Source organism: Poromitra crassiceps, assembly GCF_964638095.1.
Source record: "Poromitra crassiceps genome assembly, chromosome: 13".
In the NCBI taxonomy this organism is placed as follows: domain Eukaryota; kingdom Metazoa; phylum Chordata; class Actinopteri; order Beryciformes; family Melamphaidae; genus Poromitra; species Poromitra crassiceps.
In genome coordinates this window covers 39,849,137-39,864,136 of record NC_139644.1, presented here as the reverse complement: position 1 = coordinate 39,864,136, position 15,000 = coordinate 39,849,137, and the positions used below count along the sequence as shown (strand labels likewise).

Here is a 15,000-nt window from a genome sequence, read left to right as displayed (position 1 = left end):
ACTTGTGCAACCTGGGCAATGTGCTGCAGGTCAAATCAATGTCAACGTGACCCCGGCCGCTGGCATACAATAAGCTTAGGTGCTCAGCTTTCTCCGTAGGTGCTCGCCCGAGCTGAGCCATGCATGGCATCAGAGGAGAGAGGAGATTCAGGATAGAATGAAAAGAATAGAGGAAACATGATGTAATAAACAAAGATTTACAACAGCAAATGACGATGATGATGATGGGGGATGTTGACAAAAAAATTATTGAAATGAGGTAACACTTTACGATAAAAGGTCACTAAATTAAGTAGATGGGATAAATGCAGAGACAATATTTCACTGGCCACCGTCGGCGCGTGTGTGTGTGTGTGTGTGTGTGTGTGTTGTGTGTGGCTGGCAGGCAGCATGCGTGTGTTGGGTTGTTGTGTGGCAATAAAGACGGGTTTGTCCGTCCAGTTCTTCTTCTTCTTCTTCTTCTTCTTCTTCTTCTTCTTCTTCTTCTTCTTCTTCTTCTTCTTCTTCTACCTCTTCTTCTTCTTCCTCTTCTTCTTCTTCTTCTTCTTCTTCTTCTTCTTCATAAGTATTAATAACCCTTAATTAACAGTTAACTAATGTGTCTAGTACTGTAATCATTTTCATGTTAATAGGTATTAATTTATACATGATTTAATTGTTTAGGGTGAGTTCATTAAGGCTTAGGCTGAGGTTAGTTAATGGTTAGGTTTAATAAACATCATGCTTATTGATGCTGCATTAACTAACAGTTAATTTGGGACCCGTATAGGACCAATCAGCGTGACATCACGACAACAAAAAAGCATTTCCGGGTGCCACTGCAGCAGTTAACTAGTATGAAATAAAGCTGACAAACAAACGTTAATATCTCAAAAACTATACATCACATCGCTTATATTTTGACATTCTGAGTGAGAGCAGAAGTAGCTCAAGGGTCTGATGTATAATATATGTATGTAGTGTTAAAGTTGTGTGAACTGTTGCAGTTTTAAAATGAATTTAGTAAAAAGGGTCCCATTATAAAGGCTGAAAAAAGTATAAAACATAAACTGCGATTTCTCAAACAGTACGAAAGATAAATTAACGTTGAATTGAGGTGAGAGAGTCCTAAAAGTGCTGACTTGTTTAAAGTTTAAATGGAGTGTCTAGCTTAAAGTATGAAGGAGTAGTTACAGTTCAAAGAGGATTTGGTTTCACCATGAATTTCTGTTTAAAACGAATGGCAGTTGCACCCGGAGGTCTGTTGAAGCCGTTTGTTTCCAAACTGTATTGCAGTGTTACTGAAAACGATGGTGATGATTGTGATGATGATGATGATGATGATGATGGTCCTCCTTCCTCCTCAGAGCTGAAGATGTACTCTCTGATGATGACAGCCAACGGCCACGTGGACCGGGGCTCGCTGGCTCCTCCCATAATCATGCGGACAGCCGCCACACCCATGCCCACCCCGAAGGGCTCGCTGGGCCCCGAGTCCATCCTGGGGGAGGAGCTTATCTACGGAGAGGCGGGGCCCCGGTACGATGAGGTTGGGTTAGGGTATTCCGAGACGGGGAGTGCTCACGGGGGGTCTCGCCGCGGAAGCTCCGCCTCCATGGACCCCTCGGCCTATGACCAGCGTTCTCTGGTGAGGGACGGCACTTAGTCATTTGGAAATTCGTCCCATACTGTATCTTTTTATATATTTGAAGGGAATTTAATTTGTTGTGTGTGTGTGTGTGTGTGTGTGTGTGTGTGTGTGTGTGTGTGTGTGTGTGTGTGTGTGTATCATAGTTTCAGCTCTTACATGGTATAAACCAGTGATACTCAACTGGCGGCCCGCGGGCCACATGCCCCCCGCAATGGAATTGCCAAAAAAAAAAAAAAAAAAAAATTACAGTGCACCTGAATGCAACATGCAACATACCCGCTGAATAAGTGTCCAAATGTTCATGTCATTCTGGCCAATACTCACACTTCTGTTATAGCATTTCAGTCTGGAATATGGAATATCTTTCAATAATCTATGATTTAGCTGCTAAATTGTCAAATACCGCCGTCTGCTCGCTACCCAGGCACTTATGTATGTACGGTACTTAACCTAACTAACTATCCGGTGTGCACAAATTAATATTTCAGACTAAACTCCGGCTGACACCCCAAAAACCTACAATCCGCTACAGAAAAATGTATATTGATTGTGTATTAACTGGCCCCTGGCCTTCTATCATTTCACGAAAGTGGCCCCCGGGCAAAGCAAGTTGAGTATCCCTGGTATAAACCATCCACCATGTTTCCTTAAAGAAAACATACATTATGAGAAGAATATAGCCTTATTAAAGTCGTTGGTCCTTTCAGTTGTCATCCAAAAGTGACCCCACACCTTGGTAAAGATATCCTCTGTCTCTGCAAATCTATAAGTCACCCTTTCATATGCTTCTGGGTGAAACATTAGCTCCATTGAAGGTAATAACAGGAAAAGGTGGGTGACTTCCAACGCCTTGATGCAATTCGACATCCTGTTGTCGTAGCCATTCTACACAGTCTTCAGTATTCAGACAACCTCATATCTTTTTGGGTAACAGTCCAAGCAGGCACACCGCTGGAGAGTTGGGTAGTTTATCATTCAACACTTTACTCAAAAATAATCGAATTTTGTCGCAGAGAAGGGTATTGAATTCTAAAATGATGGATACCCCAATATCACGTAAGGTAATTGTAGGCAACTTCAAAGAAAAATCTACCTTCTGGTTTTTTCTTTAAAGGTTGATATAGGTGATATAGCTGTCTCTCTGCCTGCCCATGCGGGCTGGGCACCATGGTGCATGACACTTTGGAAAATAAAACTAACTAACTCTCCCTCTCTCTCTCTCTCTCCCTCTCTGTCTCTCTCTCTCTCACACACACACACACACACACACACACACACACACACACACACGCACTGGTATTTCCTATCTTGTCCAGTGCCATTCGAGTCCAGGCAGGCGCTCCCCTCTCCCTCCGCGCGGGCCGGGCAGCTCGTGGGGGAGCCGGCGCTCCAGCTGGAACAGCCTGGGCCGAGCGCCTAGCCTCAAGCGGCGAGACGCCAGCGGAGAGCGGGAGAGCCTGCTGTCAGGGGAGGGCGGGGAGGAGGAGGAGGACGAGGGCGAGGCGGGGGGCAAGCCGCGCCCGGGGTCCCTGGAGCTGCTGCAGGCGTCCACTCTCTGCCCGTCCATAATAGCGGAGTACGGCGACTGCAATGGGAGGACCGTGACCTATGAGCCCAACGTGAACTCGGACCCCAAGGAAGACTCCTCGCCGGAGGACGAGCTGGAGGAAGACGTGAGTGTCTTTGAGCAGTTTCTAAGAGGTCCCCCAACTGTGTAGTGACTAGTTGGCCCAGTGAGATGTTGGATGTTTAGAGAGTGATTGTAGGCACAGGACACACTGCACCATTATCAGACCAATTCACCTCAAGTTTGCCCAAATACACAATCAAAGGGAAAATCCCCCACCTGAGGCTTAAAAAAACCCATGGTTAGAAAGGATGATCTCAGTGGTTCCCGACCTTGGCGTCACGCCTGCAATTCAAATGGAGTCGTCAGAAGTCAGAATTCTCAGATTAAAGTCAGAAATCTGACAAAAAAGTCAGCATTAAGATTTTGTCAGAATTCTGAGAAAATGTTCTGAATTCTGAGATTAAAGTCAGAATTCTTAGGAAAACAAATCAGCATAATGTTACATGTGACATCACTGATGATGATTGATGATTGATTACCGATGTACCGGAATTTGGATGTCTTGGGTCCCTAGTGTTTTGTAACGTCAACGTGGGGTCACAAGCCAAAAAAGGTTGGGAACCCCTGGATGATCTGTTAGTGTGAAAAGGTTGGGGAACCCCTGGATGATCTATTAGTGTGGAGAGTTTGACACATTCAAGCTTCCCATCCCATTCTATCCCAACCAATCCACAGCCTGATCACATCAAGCATGTTCGCAAGTCCAGATTCATCCAAGACCGACAATTAGCCAATGAGAGTAGAGTTTAGGTGGGGTGAGATGGGGCGTAGCACACCCAGTCTGGCTGTCTGATGATTAAAATCTTCTAGTGTGTCATCAACCTTATGTTCGAGATAGCAAAACACAATCCTGCAAACCAAGTCTAAAAATGATAATTGTTTCTCATGTGTCTTTTGGCAAACTTTTCTCAGATGTGCGTCTGAAACTAAATGTAGAGTGCTCGGCGATGAAGCTACACATTTGTGAGGTTTGGGAACCTTGAAGTGAGTGAGAGACAAAGGGAGAGAGGGAGAGAGAGAGAAATACTGTAAGAGAAAAGTAAGAGAGAAAGACATGCAGGCGAGACAAGACAGTCTGAACGTCTATCTGTGTGTGTGTGTGTGTGTGTGTGTGTGTGTGTGTGTGTGTGTGTGTGTGTGTGTGTGTGTGTGTGTGTGTGTGTGTGTGTGCGTGTGTCTGTGTGCGTGTGCGTGTGCCCGTGTGTGTGGGTGTGTGTGTGTATAGCACACAGGTAATGTCTCTAGTAGGGGCGTCCCCATCTGTCCTGGTCCATCAAGATTCCCCAAGCAAGTTCAATAAGAACCCTCCCTTGTTTTTGCTTTACCTCATTGTCGTGAGGTAATTCATCTTTGTTTTTCGTTTGAGTTTGCTGCTTCGGCGGAGACGTGTACTAGAAACTGGCTGTTAATGGTGTTCCTTCAAACGAGCGCGGTTGCCTGTAGTAATTGGCTGTGCTGTTGTCTCCCCTCCCAAGGCAGCACAATTAGCTGTTTGACTGCTTTCGCTCTCCAGTTTGAAGTCATCCCCGACTGTGCTGAGATGGCTGCTGCCAGCTGCTTTCCAACAGCGTTTGTTTATGGCAATTACTTTCTACATCAGTTTGTGTTTACTCAGATGAGTCCACTACGATCCGTGTCTTCGGGGTCTTTCCATCGACACGGTGAATCGCGAGTTTTTTCGGGGACACCCCTCGCCGTTAGTAAACCTCCTCCTGATCAGTTTGCAGTGGCGACGGCACGTTCCGTCAGCCTTTTATTTGCACACTGGCTTGTTCTCCAATGATGTGTACACAGACCTCTGAAATGATGTGTACACAGACCTCTGAAATGATGTGTACACATACCTCTGAAATGATGTGTACACATACCTCTGAAATGATGTGTACATACCTCTGAAATGATGTGTACACAGACCTCTGAAATGATGTGTACACAGACCTCTGAAATGATGTGTACACATACCTCTGAAATGATGTGTACACACAGACCTCTGAAATGATGTGTACACAGACCTCTGAAATGATGTGTACACACATACCTCTGAAATGATGTGTACACACATACCTCTGAAATGATGTGTACACACAGACCTCTGAAATGATGTGTACAGACCTCTGAAATGATGTGTACACATACCTCTGAAATTATGTGTACACACAGACCTCTAAAATGATGTGTACACACAGACCTCTGAAATGATGTGTACACATACCTCTGAAATGATGTGTACACAGACCTCTGAAATGATGTGTACACATACCTCTGAAATGATGTGTACATACCTCTGAAATGATGTGTACATACCTCTGAAATGATGTGTACATACCTCTGAAATGATGTGTACACATACCTCTGAAATGATGTGTACACAGACCTCTGAAATAATGTGTACAGACCTCTGAAATTATGTGTACACATACCTCTGAAATGATGTGTACACAGACCTCTGAAATGATGTGTACACATACCTCTGAAATGATGTGTACAGACCTCTGAAATGATGTGTACACATACCTCTGAAATGATGTGTACACACACCTCTGAAATGATGTGTACACACAGACCTCTGAAATGATGTGTACAGACCTCTGAAATGATGTGTACACATACCTCTGAAATGATGTGTACACAGACCTCTGAAATGATGTGTACACACAGACCTCTGAAATGATGTGTACAGACCTCTGAAATGATGTGTACAGACCTCTGAAATGATGTGTACACAGACCTCTGAAATGATGTGTACACAGACCTCTGAAATGATGTGTACACAGACCTCTGAAATGATGTGTACACAGACCTCTGAAATGATGTGTACACAGACCTCTGAAATGATGTGTACACATACCTCTGAAATGATGTGTACACATACCTCTGAAATGATGTGTACACAGACCTCTGAAATGATGTGTACACAGACCTCTGAAATGATGTGTACACAGACCTCTGAAATGATGTGTACACACAGACCTCTGAAATGATGTGTACAGACCTCTGAAATGATGTGTACACACAGACCTCTGAAATGATGTGTACAGACCTCTGAAATGATGTGTACACAGACCTCTGAAATGATGTGTACACACAGACCTCTGAAATGATGTGTACACAGACCTCTGAAATGATGTGTACAGACCTCTGAAATGATGTGTACACAGACCTCTGAAATGATGTGTACACATACCTCTGAAATGATGTGTACACAGACCTCTGAAATGATGTGTACACAGACCTCTGAAATGATGTGTACACATACCTCTGAAATGATGTGTACAGACCTCTGAAATGATGTGTACACACAGACCTCTGAAATGATGTGTACACAGACCTCTGAAATGATGTGTACAGACCTCTGAAATGATGTGTACAGACCTCTGAAATGATGTGTACACACAGACCTCTGAAATGATGTGTACAGACCTCTGAAATGATGTGTACAGACCTCTGAAATGATGTGTACAGACCTCTGAAATGATGTGTACACACAGACCTCTGAAATGATGTGTACAGACCTCTGAAATGATGTGTACACAGACCTCTGAAATGATGTGTACACAGACCTCTGAAATGATGTGTACACAGACCTCTGAAATGATGTGTACACACAGACCTCTGAAATGATGTGTACACAGACCTCTGAAATGATGTGTACACAGACCTCTGAAATGATGTGTACACACAGACCTCTGAAATGATGTGTACACATACCTCTGAAATGATGTGTACACACATACCTCTGAAATGATGTGTACACATACCTCTGAAATGATGTGTACACATACCTCTGAAATGATGTGTACAGACCTCTGAAATGATGTGTACAGACCTCTGAAATGATGTGTACACAGACCTCTGAAATGATGTGTACACAGACCTCTGAAATGATGTGTACACAGACCTCTGAAATGATGTGTACACACAGACCTCTGAAATGATGTGTACACAGACCTCTGAAATGATGTGTACACAGACCTCTGAAATGATGTGTACACACAGACCTCTGAAATGATGTGTACACATACCTCTGAAATGATGTGTACACACATACCTCTGAAATGATGTGTACACAGACCTCTGAAATGATGTGTACACATACCTCTGAAATGATGTGTACAGACCTCTGAAATGATGTGTACAGACCTCTGAAATGATGTGTACACAGACCTCTGAAATGATGTGTACACAGACCTCTGAAATGATGTGTACACAGACCTCTGAAATGATGTGTACACACAGACCTCTGAAATGATGTGTACACAGACCTCTGAAATGATGTGTACACAGACCTCTGAAATGATGTGTACACACAGACCTCTGAAATGATGTGTACACATACCTCTGAAATGATGTGTACACACATACCTCTGAAATGATGTGTACACAGACCTCTGAAATGATGTGTACACAGACCTCTGAAATGATGTGTACACACATACCTCTGAAATGATGTGTACACAGACCTCTGAAATGATGTGTACACATACCTCTGAAATGATGTGTACACAGACCTCTGAAATGATGTGTACACATACCTCTGAAATGATGTGTACAGACCTCTGAAATGATGTGTACACAGACCTCTGAAATGATGTGTACACACAGACCTCTGAAATGATGTGTACACAGACCTCTGAAATGATGTGTACACATACCTCTGAAATGATGTGTACACAGACCTCTGAAATGATGTGTACACATACCTCTGAAATGATGTGTACACACAGACCTCTGAAATGATGTGTACAGACCTCTGAAATGATGTGTACACAGACCTCTGAAATGATGTGTACACATACCTCTGAAATGATGTGTACACAGACCTCTGAAATGATGTGTACACAGACCTCTGAAATGATGTGTACACAGACCTCTGAAATGATGTGTACACAGACCTCTGAAATGATGTGTACACAGACCTCTGAAATGATGTGTACACAGACCTCTGAAATGATGTGTACACATACCTCTGAAATGATGTGTACACAGACCTCTGAAATGATGTGTACACAGACCTCTGAAATGATGTGTACACATACCTCTGAAATGATGTGTACAGACCTCTGAAATGATGTGTACACATACCTCTGAAATTATGTGTACACAGACCTCTGAAATGATGTGTACATACCTCTGAAATGATGTGTACAGACCTCTTTACTTTACTTTACTTACTTTGAAATGATGACAGACATCACGATTGCTCTTATGACATCACTGATGATGTCACAACGCCTATGACATCATCAGTGATGTCACAATGCACAATTGCTCAAGTGACATCACTGATGACATCACTTCCGGGACAAAATTGAAACAGAGAACATTGTCCACATGCTCCCTTTTATAATAGAGATTTGGCTCAAACATCCACACATGCGTGTGTGCGTGTGTGCTCAAAAAATCAAAGGCCCGCAGGGTCGCTAATTGTCGTGCTGTAATTGATCGGATTTGGCAGTAATTGTTTTCTCTGTGGGTCTAAAACAACTTGCGTACATACTGTGCATGTGTGTGTGCGTGTGTGTGTGTGTGTGTGTGTGTGTGTGTGTGTGTGTGTGTGTGTGTGTGTGTGTGTGGAGAGAGGTGTGATCCCCCTGGTGGTTTTGGATGACCTCTGTTGCGACAGTGTTAACGGTATCAGTGGCTCCAAATTGAGTTTACAAAGGCGTGAAAGCAAAGGCCTCTCCCCGGCCTGGACGCAGCGAGTATGGGAGGCTTAACGCCAGGCCCCCCGCCAGTGTGTGTGCACGTTAGGGACGTGTGTGTCTACACGTGTTTCTGTGTGTGTGCACGTTAGGGACGTGTGTGTCTACTTTCTTTCTTTCTTAAAAAGTAAATGATTAATCGATTCTAAAAATAGCAAGGCGATAAATTCTCTGTCGATCGAATAATCGATTGATGGACTAATGGTTGCAGCTCTAACACACACACTTCCACAGGCAGCATGTCTGTAAGGCTTAACTTTAAGGCCGTTTTTAATTAGAATGTGGAGGTAGAGAAGCTGTGCACGAAGCTTCTATTTGTTTTATTACAAACTTTAATGAGTTTCACCACACTTGCTTTTGAGCTCATGGACTGTAGCTAAGTTCTGCCTGCTCTCGTCCAAATATCTCCATCTCTACCGTGCATATGCAAGAAAACTAGGGATGCACCGATCGATCGGCACGTGACCGGAAATGGCCGATTTTCAGCTGATCGGCCTCGACCGGTGGCCGGCGCCGGTCAGTCCGGTCAGGTCGGCTTTCCCCTTTTTTTGTTTGGTCAATTACCTGCAGCTGCACGATGCATGCGTTCACGGGACGTGCGCGCACCCCAAGCAGCCAAAAGGAAACACACGCCAGCATGTCCTCCTCATTGTGGAAATTGTACAGTTTGTCACAAGTCGAAAATAAGCTGCGGAGGGGCAGGGTACGTTGCCGAGTCCCGCTCGGCTGGAGTCCACTCCAGTCTGAGCGGCTCGCTTCACCTCACCGGCCCCTGTCTCTCCCCAGCCACAGCGCAACACAGCCGGCTTGGCGAAGTGAAGGTATGGAGCCCTGTGTCCAGTACATGATTCCCCGACCAGCTGCAGTCCACATCACTGCTGCCTGCTGCAGATCTGCTGCTATCTGTCAGTCACGTTGTAACGTGGATACAGGAGAGGACTATTTGTTTCGTATTGCGAATAGAACGACGAACATAATAATAAAACGCATCGGACCAGTGTGCAAGGTTTTCTGTGCAAAATGATTTCTTTTTTTCGGATGGCGGATAAAAAAAAACGGACTCTGTGTGTAAACTACGATATTCAAACTGAGTCAACTCAAACTAATTTCCTCATCTACTCAAGAACAGCCAAATCCACAACTGTAGAGGGCATGGCTTCGAAGGTCTGGGCTCTAGACCTATACAGTAGGCTATAAACTCCTTGTCCAGGGATAACATTTTGATGTTTATTTATTTTATTTTATTAGTTTATTTGGCAGGGACATATACAAAAAAAACATTAAACCCCATAGGGGAAGAGATGCTCTGTAACAGATTTAGCCATTTAGCATCTGGAGCCCCTGTTCTGTTGCACCTTTTTTCTTTTGGAAAAGTAAATGCATGATAGCTGTGGGATATACTGGAATTAATTGTTTTATATTCATTGTATTTACACAAAAGAGAAAAGCAAGAAAACACTTATCTCCATCTCTACCGTGCATATGCAAGAAAACACTTATCTCCATCTCTACAGTGCATATGCAAGAAAACACTTATCTCCATCTCTACAGTGCATATGCAAGAAAACACTTATCTCCATCTCTACCGTACATATGCAAGAAAACACTTATCTCCATCTCTACCGTACATATGCAAGAAAACACTTATCTCCATCTCTACCGTGCATATGCAAGAAAACACTTATCTCCATCTCTACTGTGCATATGCAAGAAAACACTTATCTCCATCTCTACTGTGCATATGCAAGAAAACACTTATCTCCATCTCTACTGTGCATATGCAAGAAAACACTTATCTCTATCTCTACTGTGCATATGCAAGAAAACACTTATCTCCATCTCTACTGTGCATATGCAAGAAAACACTTATCTCCATCTCTACTGTGCATTATGCAAGAAAACACTTATCTCTATCTCTACTGTGCATATGCAAGAAAACACTTATCTCCATCTCTACTGTGCATATGCAAGAAAACACTTATCTCCATCTCTACTGTGCATATGCAAGAAACACTTATCTCCATCTCTACTGTGCATATGCAAGAAAACACTTATCTCTATCTCTACTGTGCATATGCAAGAAAACACTTATCTCCATCTCTACTGTGCATATGCAAGAAAACACTTATCTCTATCTCTACTGTGCATATGCAAGAAAACACTTATCTCTATCTCTACCGTGCATATGCAAGAAAACACTTATCTCCATCTCCACCGTGCATATGCAAGAAAACACTTATCTCCATCTCTACCGTGCATATGCAAGAAAACACTTATCTCTATCTCTACTGTGCATATGCAAGAAAACACTTATCTCCATCTCTACTGTGCATATGCAAGAAAACACTTATCTCCATCTCTACTGTGCATATGCAAGAAAACACTTATCTCCATCTCTACTGTGCATATGCAAGAAAACACTTATCTCCATCTCTACTGTGCATATGCAAGAAAACACTTATCTCCATCTCTACTGTGCATATGCAAGAAAACACTTATCTCCATCTCTACCGTACATATGCAAGAAAACACTTATCTCCATCTCTACTGTGCATATGCAAGAAAACACTTATCTCCATCTCTACTGTGCATATGCAAGAAAACACTTATCTCCATCTCTACTGTGCATATGCAAGAAAACACTTATCTCCATCTCTACTGTGCATATGCAAGAAAACACTTATCTCCATCTCTACCGTGCATATGCAAGAAAACACTTATCTCTATCTCTACTGTGGATATGCAAGAAAACACTTATCTCCATCTCTACCGTGCATATGCAAGAAAACACTTGCGCCCCCATAGATTTAAATGCCAAAAGGCTAAAGCAAGCAATACAGTGGGAACTCTCTGTTGGCTGAGTTTAAACAATACATTGTTTTTCTTTTATGCATTATCCAGCATGGTGTAATTGATGAGAGGGGGCGAGTGCGAATTCCCCATTTGGCATCAACAACACAGTCTGTTGTTTTCAATGGGTTCTTTGACTGTAAAGCGACACAGATGCACACAGTCATTTAAACCGTTTGGATGATGATAATGATCACTTTGTTGTTGTTGTTGGTGTTGTTGTTGTGTTTGCTGACCTTTGACCCCCCGCAGGCTTCTGTGTGGCTCCGGGTCAAGAAGGACCTCCTTAACAGGAAGCCCCGCTGGTGCCAAGAGCACGAGGAGTGGAACCTCTACATATTCTCTCCAGAGAACCCGTGGGTCTCGCACGCACGCACACACACACACACACACACACACGCGCGCGCGCGCGCAAACACACACACACACACACACACACACACTGCCCCTTATTTTTAGTGCCCATTGCAATAAACGTATTCACCTTATGTAGCCACGCCCATTTGACCCGGTTGTGTGGTCGTGTGACGACTTCCGGCAAAAGAAAAAGAAAATGGCTGGCTGCTCCAATATCATCTAAGTCTGAATTAATTACTAATTTAGCCAATTGCATGCAACATACGAAATAAAAGCAAACGGCAATGTATAAGAATGCAACGCCATGTAACTGGCTCGTTAATTCTTGCATTCCAGGGAATTACATTAACGTCTGTGGGTCTTATACGTAAGTGGCTCGAGCTGCGCTCGGAGGAGAGAAAACCTTCTGAAGCTTTCTTTGTTGGAGTCCAGGTATGTTTTACAAGAAAGTGCTCGTCATTGTTGACGATAACGTTATCTGACCTGGCTAACAGTGGATACTCCGCTTGCTTGCTGTGTACCGAGCTCAAAGTAGTAGGCTACGTTCTTTGTTTTACCCCCTGCATTGACCGCTACAAAAACAACTCTCGTCCTCGACGTTCTTTTATATTTGGCGCCGTGACCGCCGGAAGTGTTAACACAACCCGGAAGAATTTGGCCCACCCCCGCGTCTGAACATAAGGTGAATACGATTGCTAAAATCGTACCGTCTGTAGGCAGCTTAAGGGCTGTATTAGGATTCTCTACACTTGGTGTTGCTTTCTCACTCCTTTTTCCTCTCCACTCCCCTTTTCTTGTCCTTTCTTCTCTTAATTCCCTCGTTTACCATTTTCTACCCTCTCATTTTTCTTCCTTTTACTGCTTTCTCACTGCTAATTGTTTGGTCAATACATTTAACTAAGCAAGGAGATTTTATTGATTGTGTGTGTGTGTGTGTGTGTGTGTGTGTGTGTGTGTGTGTGTGTGTGTGTGTGTGTGTGTGTGTGTGTGTGCGTGCGTGCATGCGTGCGTGTGTTCAGGTTCCGTGTGTGGTGCCAAGGTATGATCTCTCACAAGATGTTCGACCACGTGGTTCTGGTCTTCATCTTCCTCAACTGCATCACCATCGCTCTGGAGAGACCTGATATACAGCCTCACAGCACGGTGAGATGCGCCCGCGCACGCACGCACGCACACACACACACACACACACACACACACACACACACACACACACACGCACAATTATTCTTGAGATCAACGGTGAAAGATGAAAAGGTAAAAACTGGACTTGTATTTCTCCTGTCCCTTTAGGAGCGAGTGTTCCTGAGTGTGTCCAACTATGTCTTCACCGTGATCTTCCTGGCCGAGATGACTGTTAAGGTAAACACCATGGAAGGCATTATGACTGAGTTTAGTTTAGTGATAAAACACATCAAACTGTGTTTAGTCATAAAAAGATAAAGACAGAAAACATTGTGCAGGTCTGATTAAAAGCCCTGAGGGGTTTAGGAGGACATCTCAGCAGAAAATATACAAATCAAAACGATAAAAAAAAAATTACCACACAAAGAAACATACACTCCTTTTCCTTCAACAAGCAATCTGTGTCTCAATAAAGGTCCTTACCTTAGTTTAGCATTCTGAATTTGAATGCATGATTTTCTATGATTATATCCAGGTTTGAGCATCTATCCCATACATGAACATTTATATTCTGTATATATATATTCTGTATATATATATTGTGTGTATGTATATTCTGTATATATATATTGTGTGTATGTATATTCTGTATATATATATTCTGTATATATATATTCTGTGTATGTATATTCTGCTCAAGCAGCAACATCCGTCTTGGAAAAATGAAGCCAATGCAGAAGTACCAAGTTCCTCGAATGGTCAATCAAGACTGGTTGCAAGCGACTTTACAGCAGAAATAAACATGTTTATTTTTGGTCTCTATAGCTAATTTCACCTTCCATGACAACTGTACGAGGATGGGGGGGGGGTTGTATAGAAGTCAATGGGAAAATGAGTTTATGGTCTCAAAAGTTATTTTTGTAAATGATGGTCCAATTTCGAGTAACATGATGAAGTAGATAGACTATGCTTTGGGGTGTGATTGACAGGTCGCCTGTCCAGTGATCGTGCAGCTCGCTGATTGATGACAGACTACTGTAACAGCAGGTGTCTGATGACAGACTACTGTAACAGCAGGTGTCTCTACTGTAACAGCAGGTGTCTGATGACAGACTACTGTAACAGCAGGTGTCTGATGACAGACTACTGTAACAGCAGGTGTCTCTACTGTAACAGCAGGTGTCTCTACTGTAACAGCAGGTGTCTCTACTGTAACAGCAGGTGTCTCTACTGTAACAGCAGGTGTCTCTACTGTAACAGCAGGTGTCTGATGACAGACTACTGTAACAGCAGGTGTCTCTACTGTAACAGCAGGTGTCTGATGACAGACTACTGTAACAGCAGGTGTCTCTACTGTAACAGCAGGTGTCTCTACTGTAACAGCAGGTGTCTGATGACAGACTACTGTAACAGCAGGTGTCTCTACTGTAACAGCAGGTGTCTGATGACAGACTACTGTAACAGCAGGTGTCTGACTACTGTAACAGCAGGTGTCTGATGACAGACTACTGTAACAGCAGGTGTCTCTACTGTAACAGCAGGTGTCTGATGACAGACTACTGTAACAGCAGGTGTCTGATGACAGACTACTGTAACAGCAGGTGTCTCTACTGTAACAGCAGGTGTCTCTACTGTAACAGCAGGTGTTTGATGACAGACTACTGTAACAGCAGGTGTCTCTACTGTAACAGCAGGTGTCTGATGAC

The 15,000-nt window shown here is 43.4% G+C and overlaps 1 protein-coding gene across 1 annotated transcript in view; it reads left to right on the top strand.

Annotated features, from left to right (window-relative positions):
* LOC310788558 (voltage-dependent T-type calcium channel subunit alpha-1H-like) overlaps nt 1-15,000 on the top strand; it is a gene marked incomplete at both ends in the record, with an annotated part of 117,707 nt that overhangs the window by 70,387 nt on the left and 32,320 nt on the right. Inside the window, 5 exons of the mRNA XM_083650091.1 lie at nt 1,347-1,627; nt 2,947-3,303; nt 12,065-12,168; nt 13,189-13,312; nt 13,463-13,531. Coding sequence (XP_083506217.1) covers nt 1,347-1,627; nt 2,947-3,303; nt 12,065-12,168; nt 13,189-13,312; nt 13,463-13,531 — 935 coding nt within the window. The remainder of the gene's footprint in view (nt 1-1,346; nt 1,628-2,946; nt 3,304-12,064; nt 12,169-13,188; nt 13,313-13,462; nt 13,532-15,000) is intronic.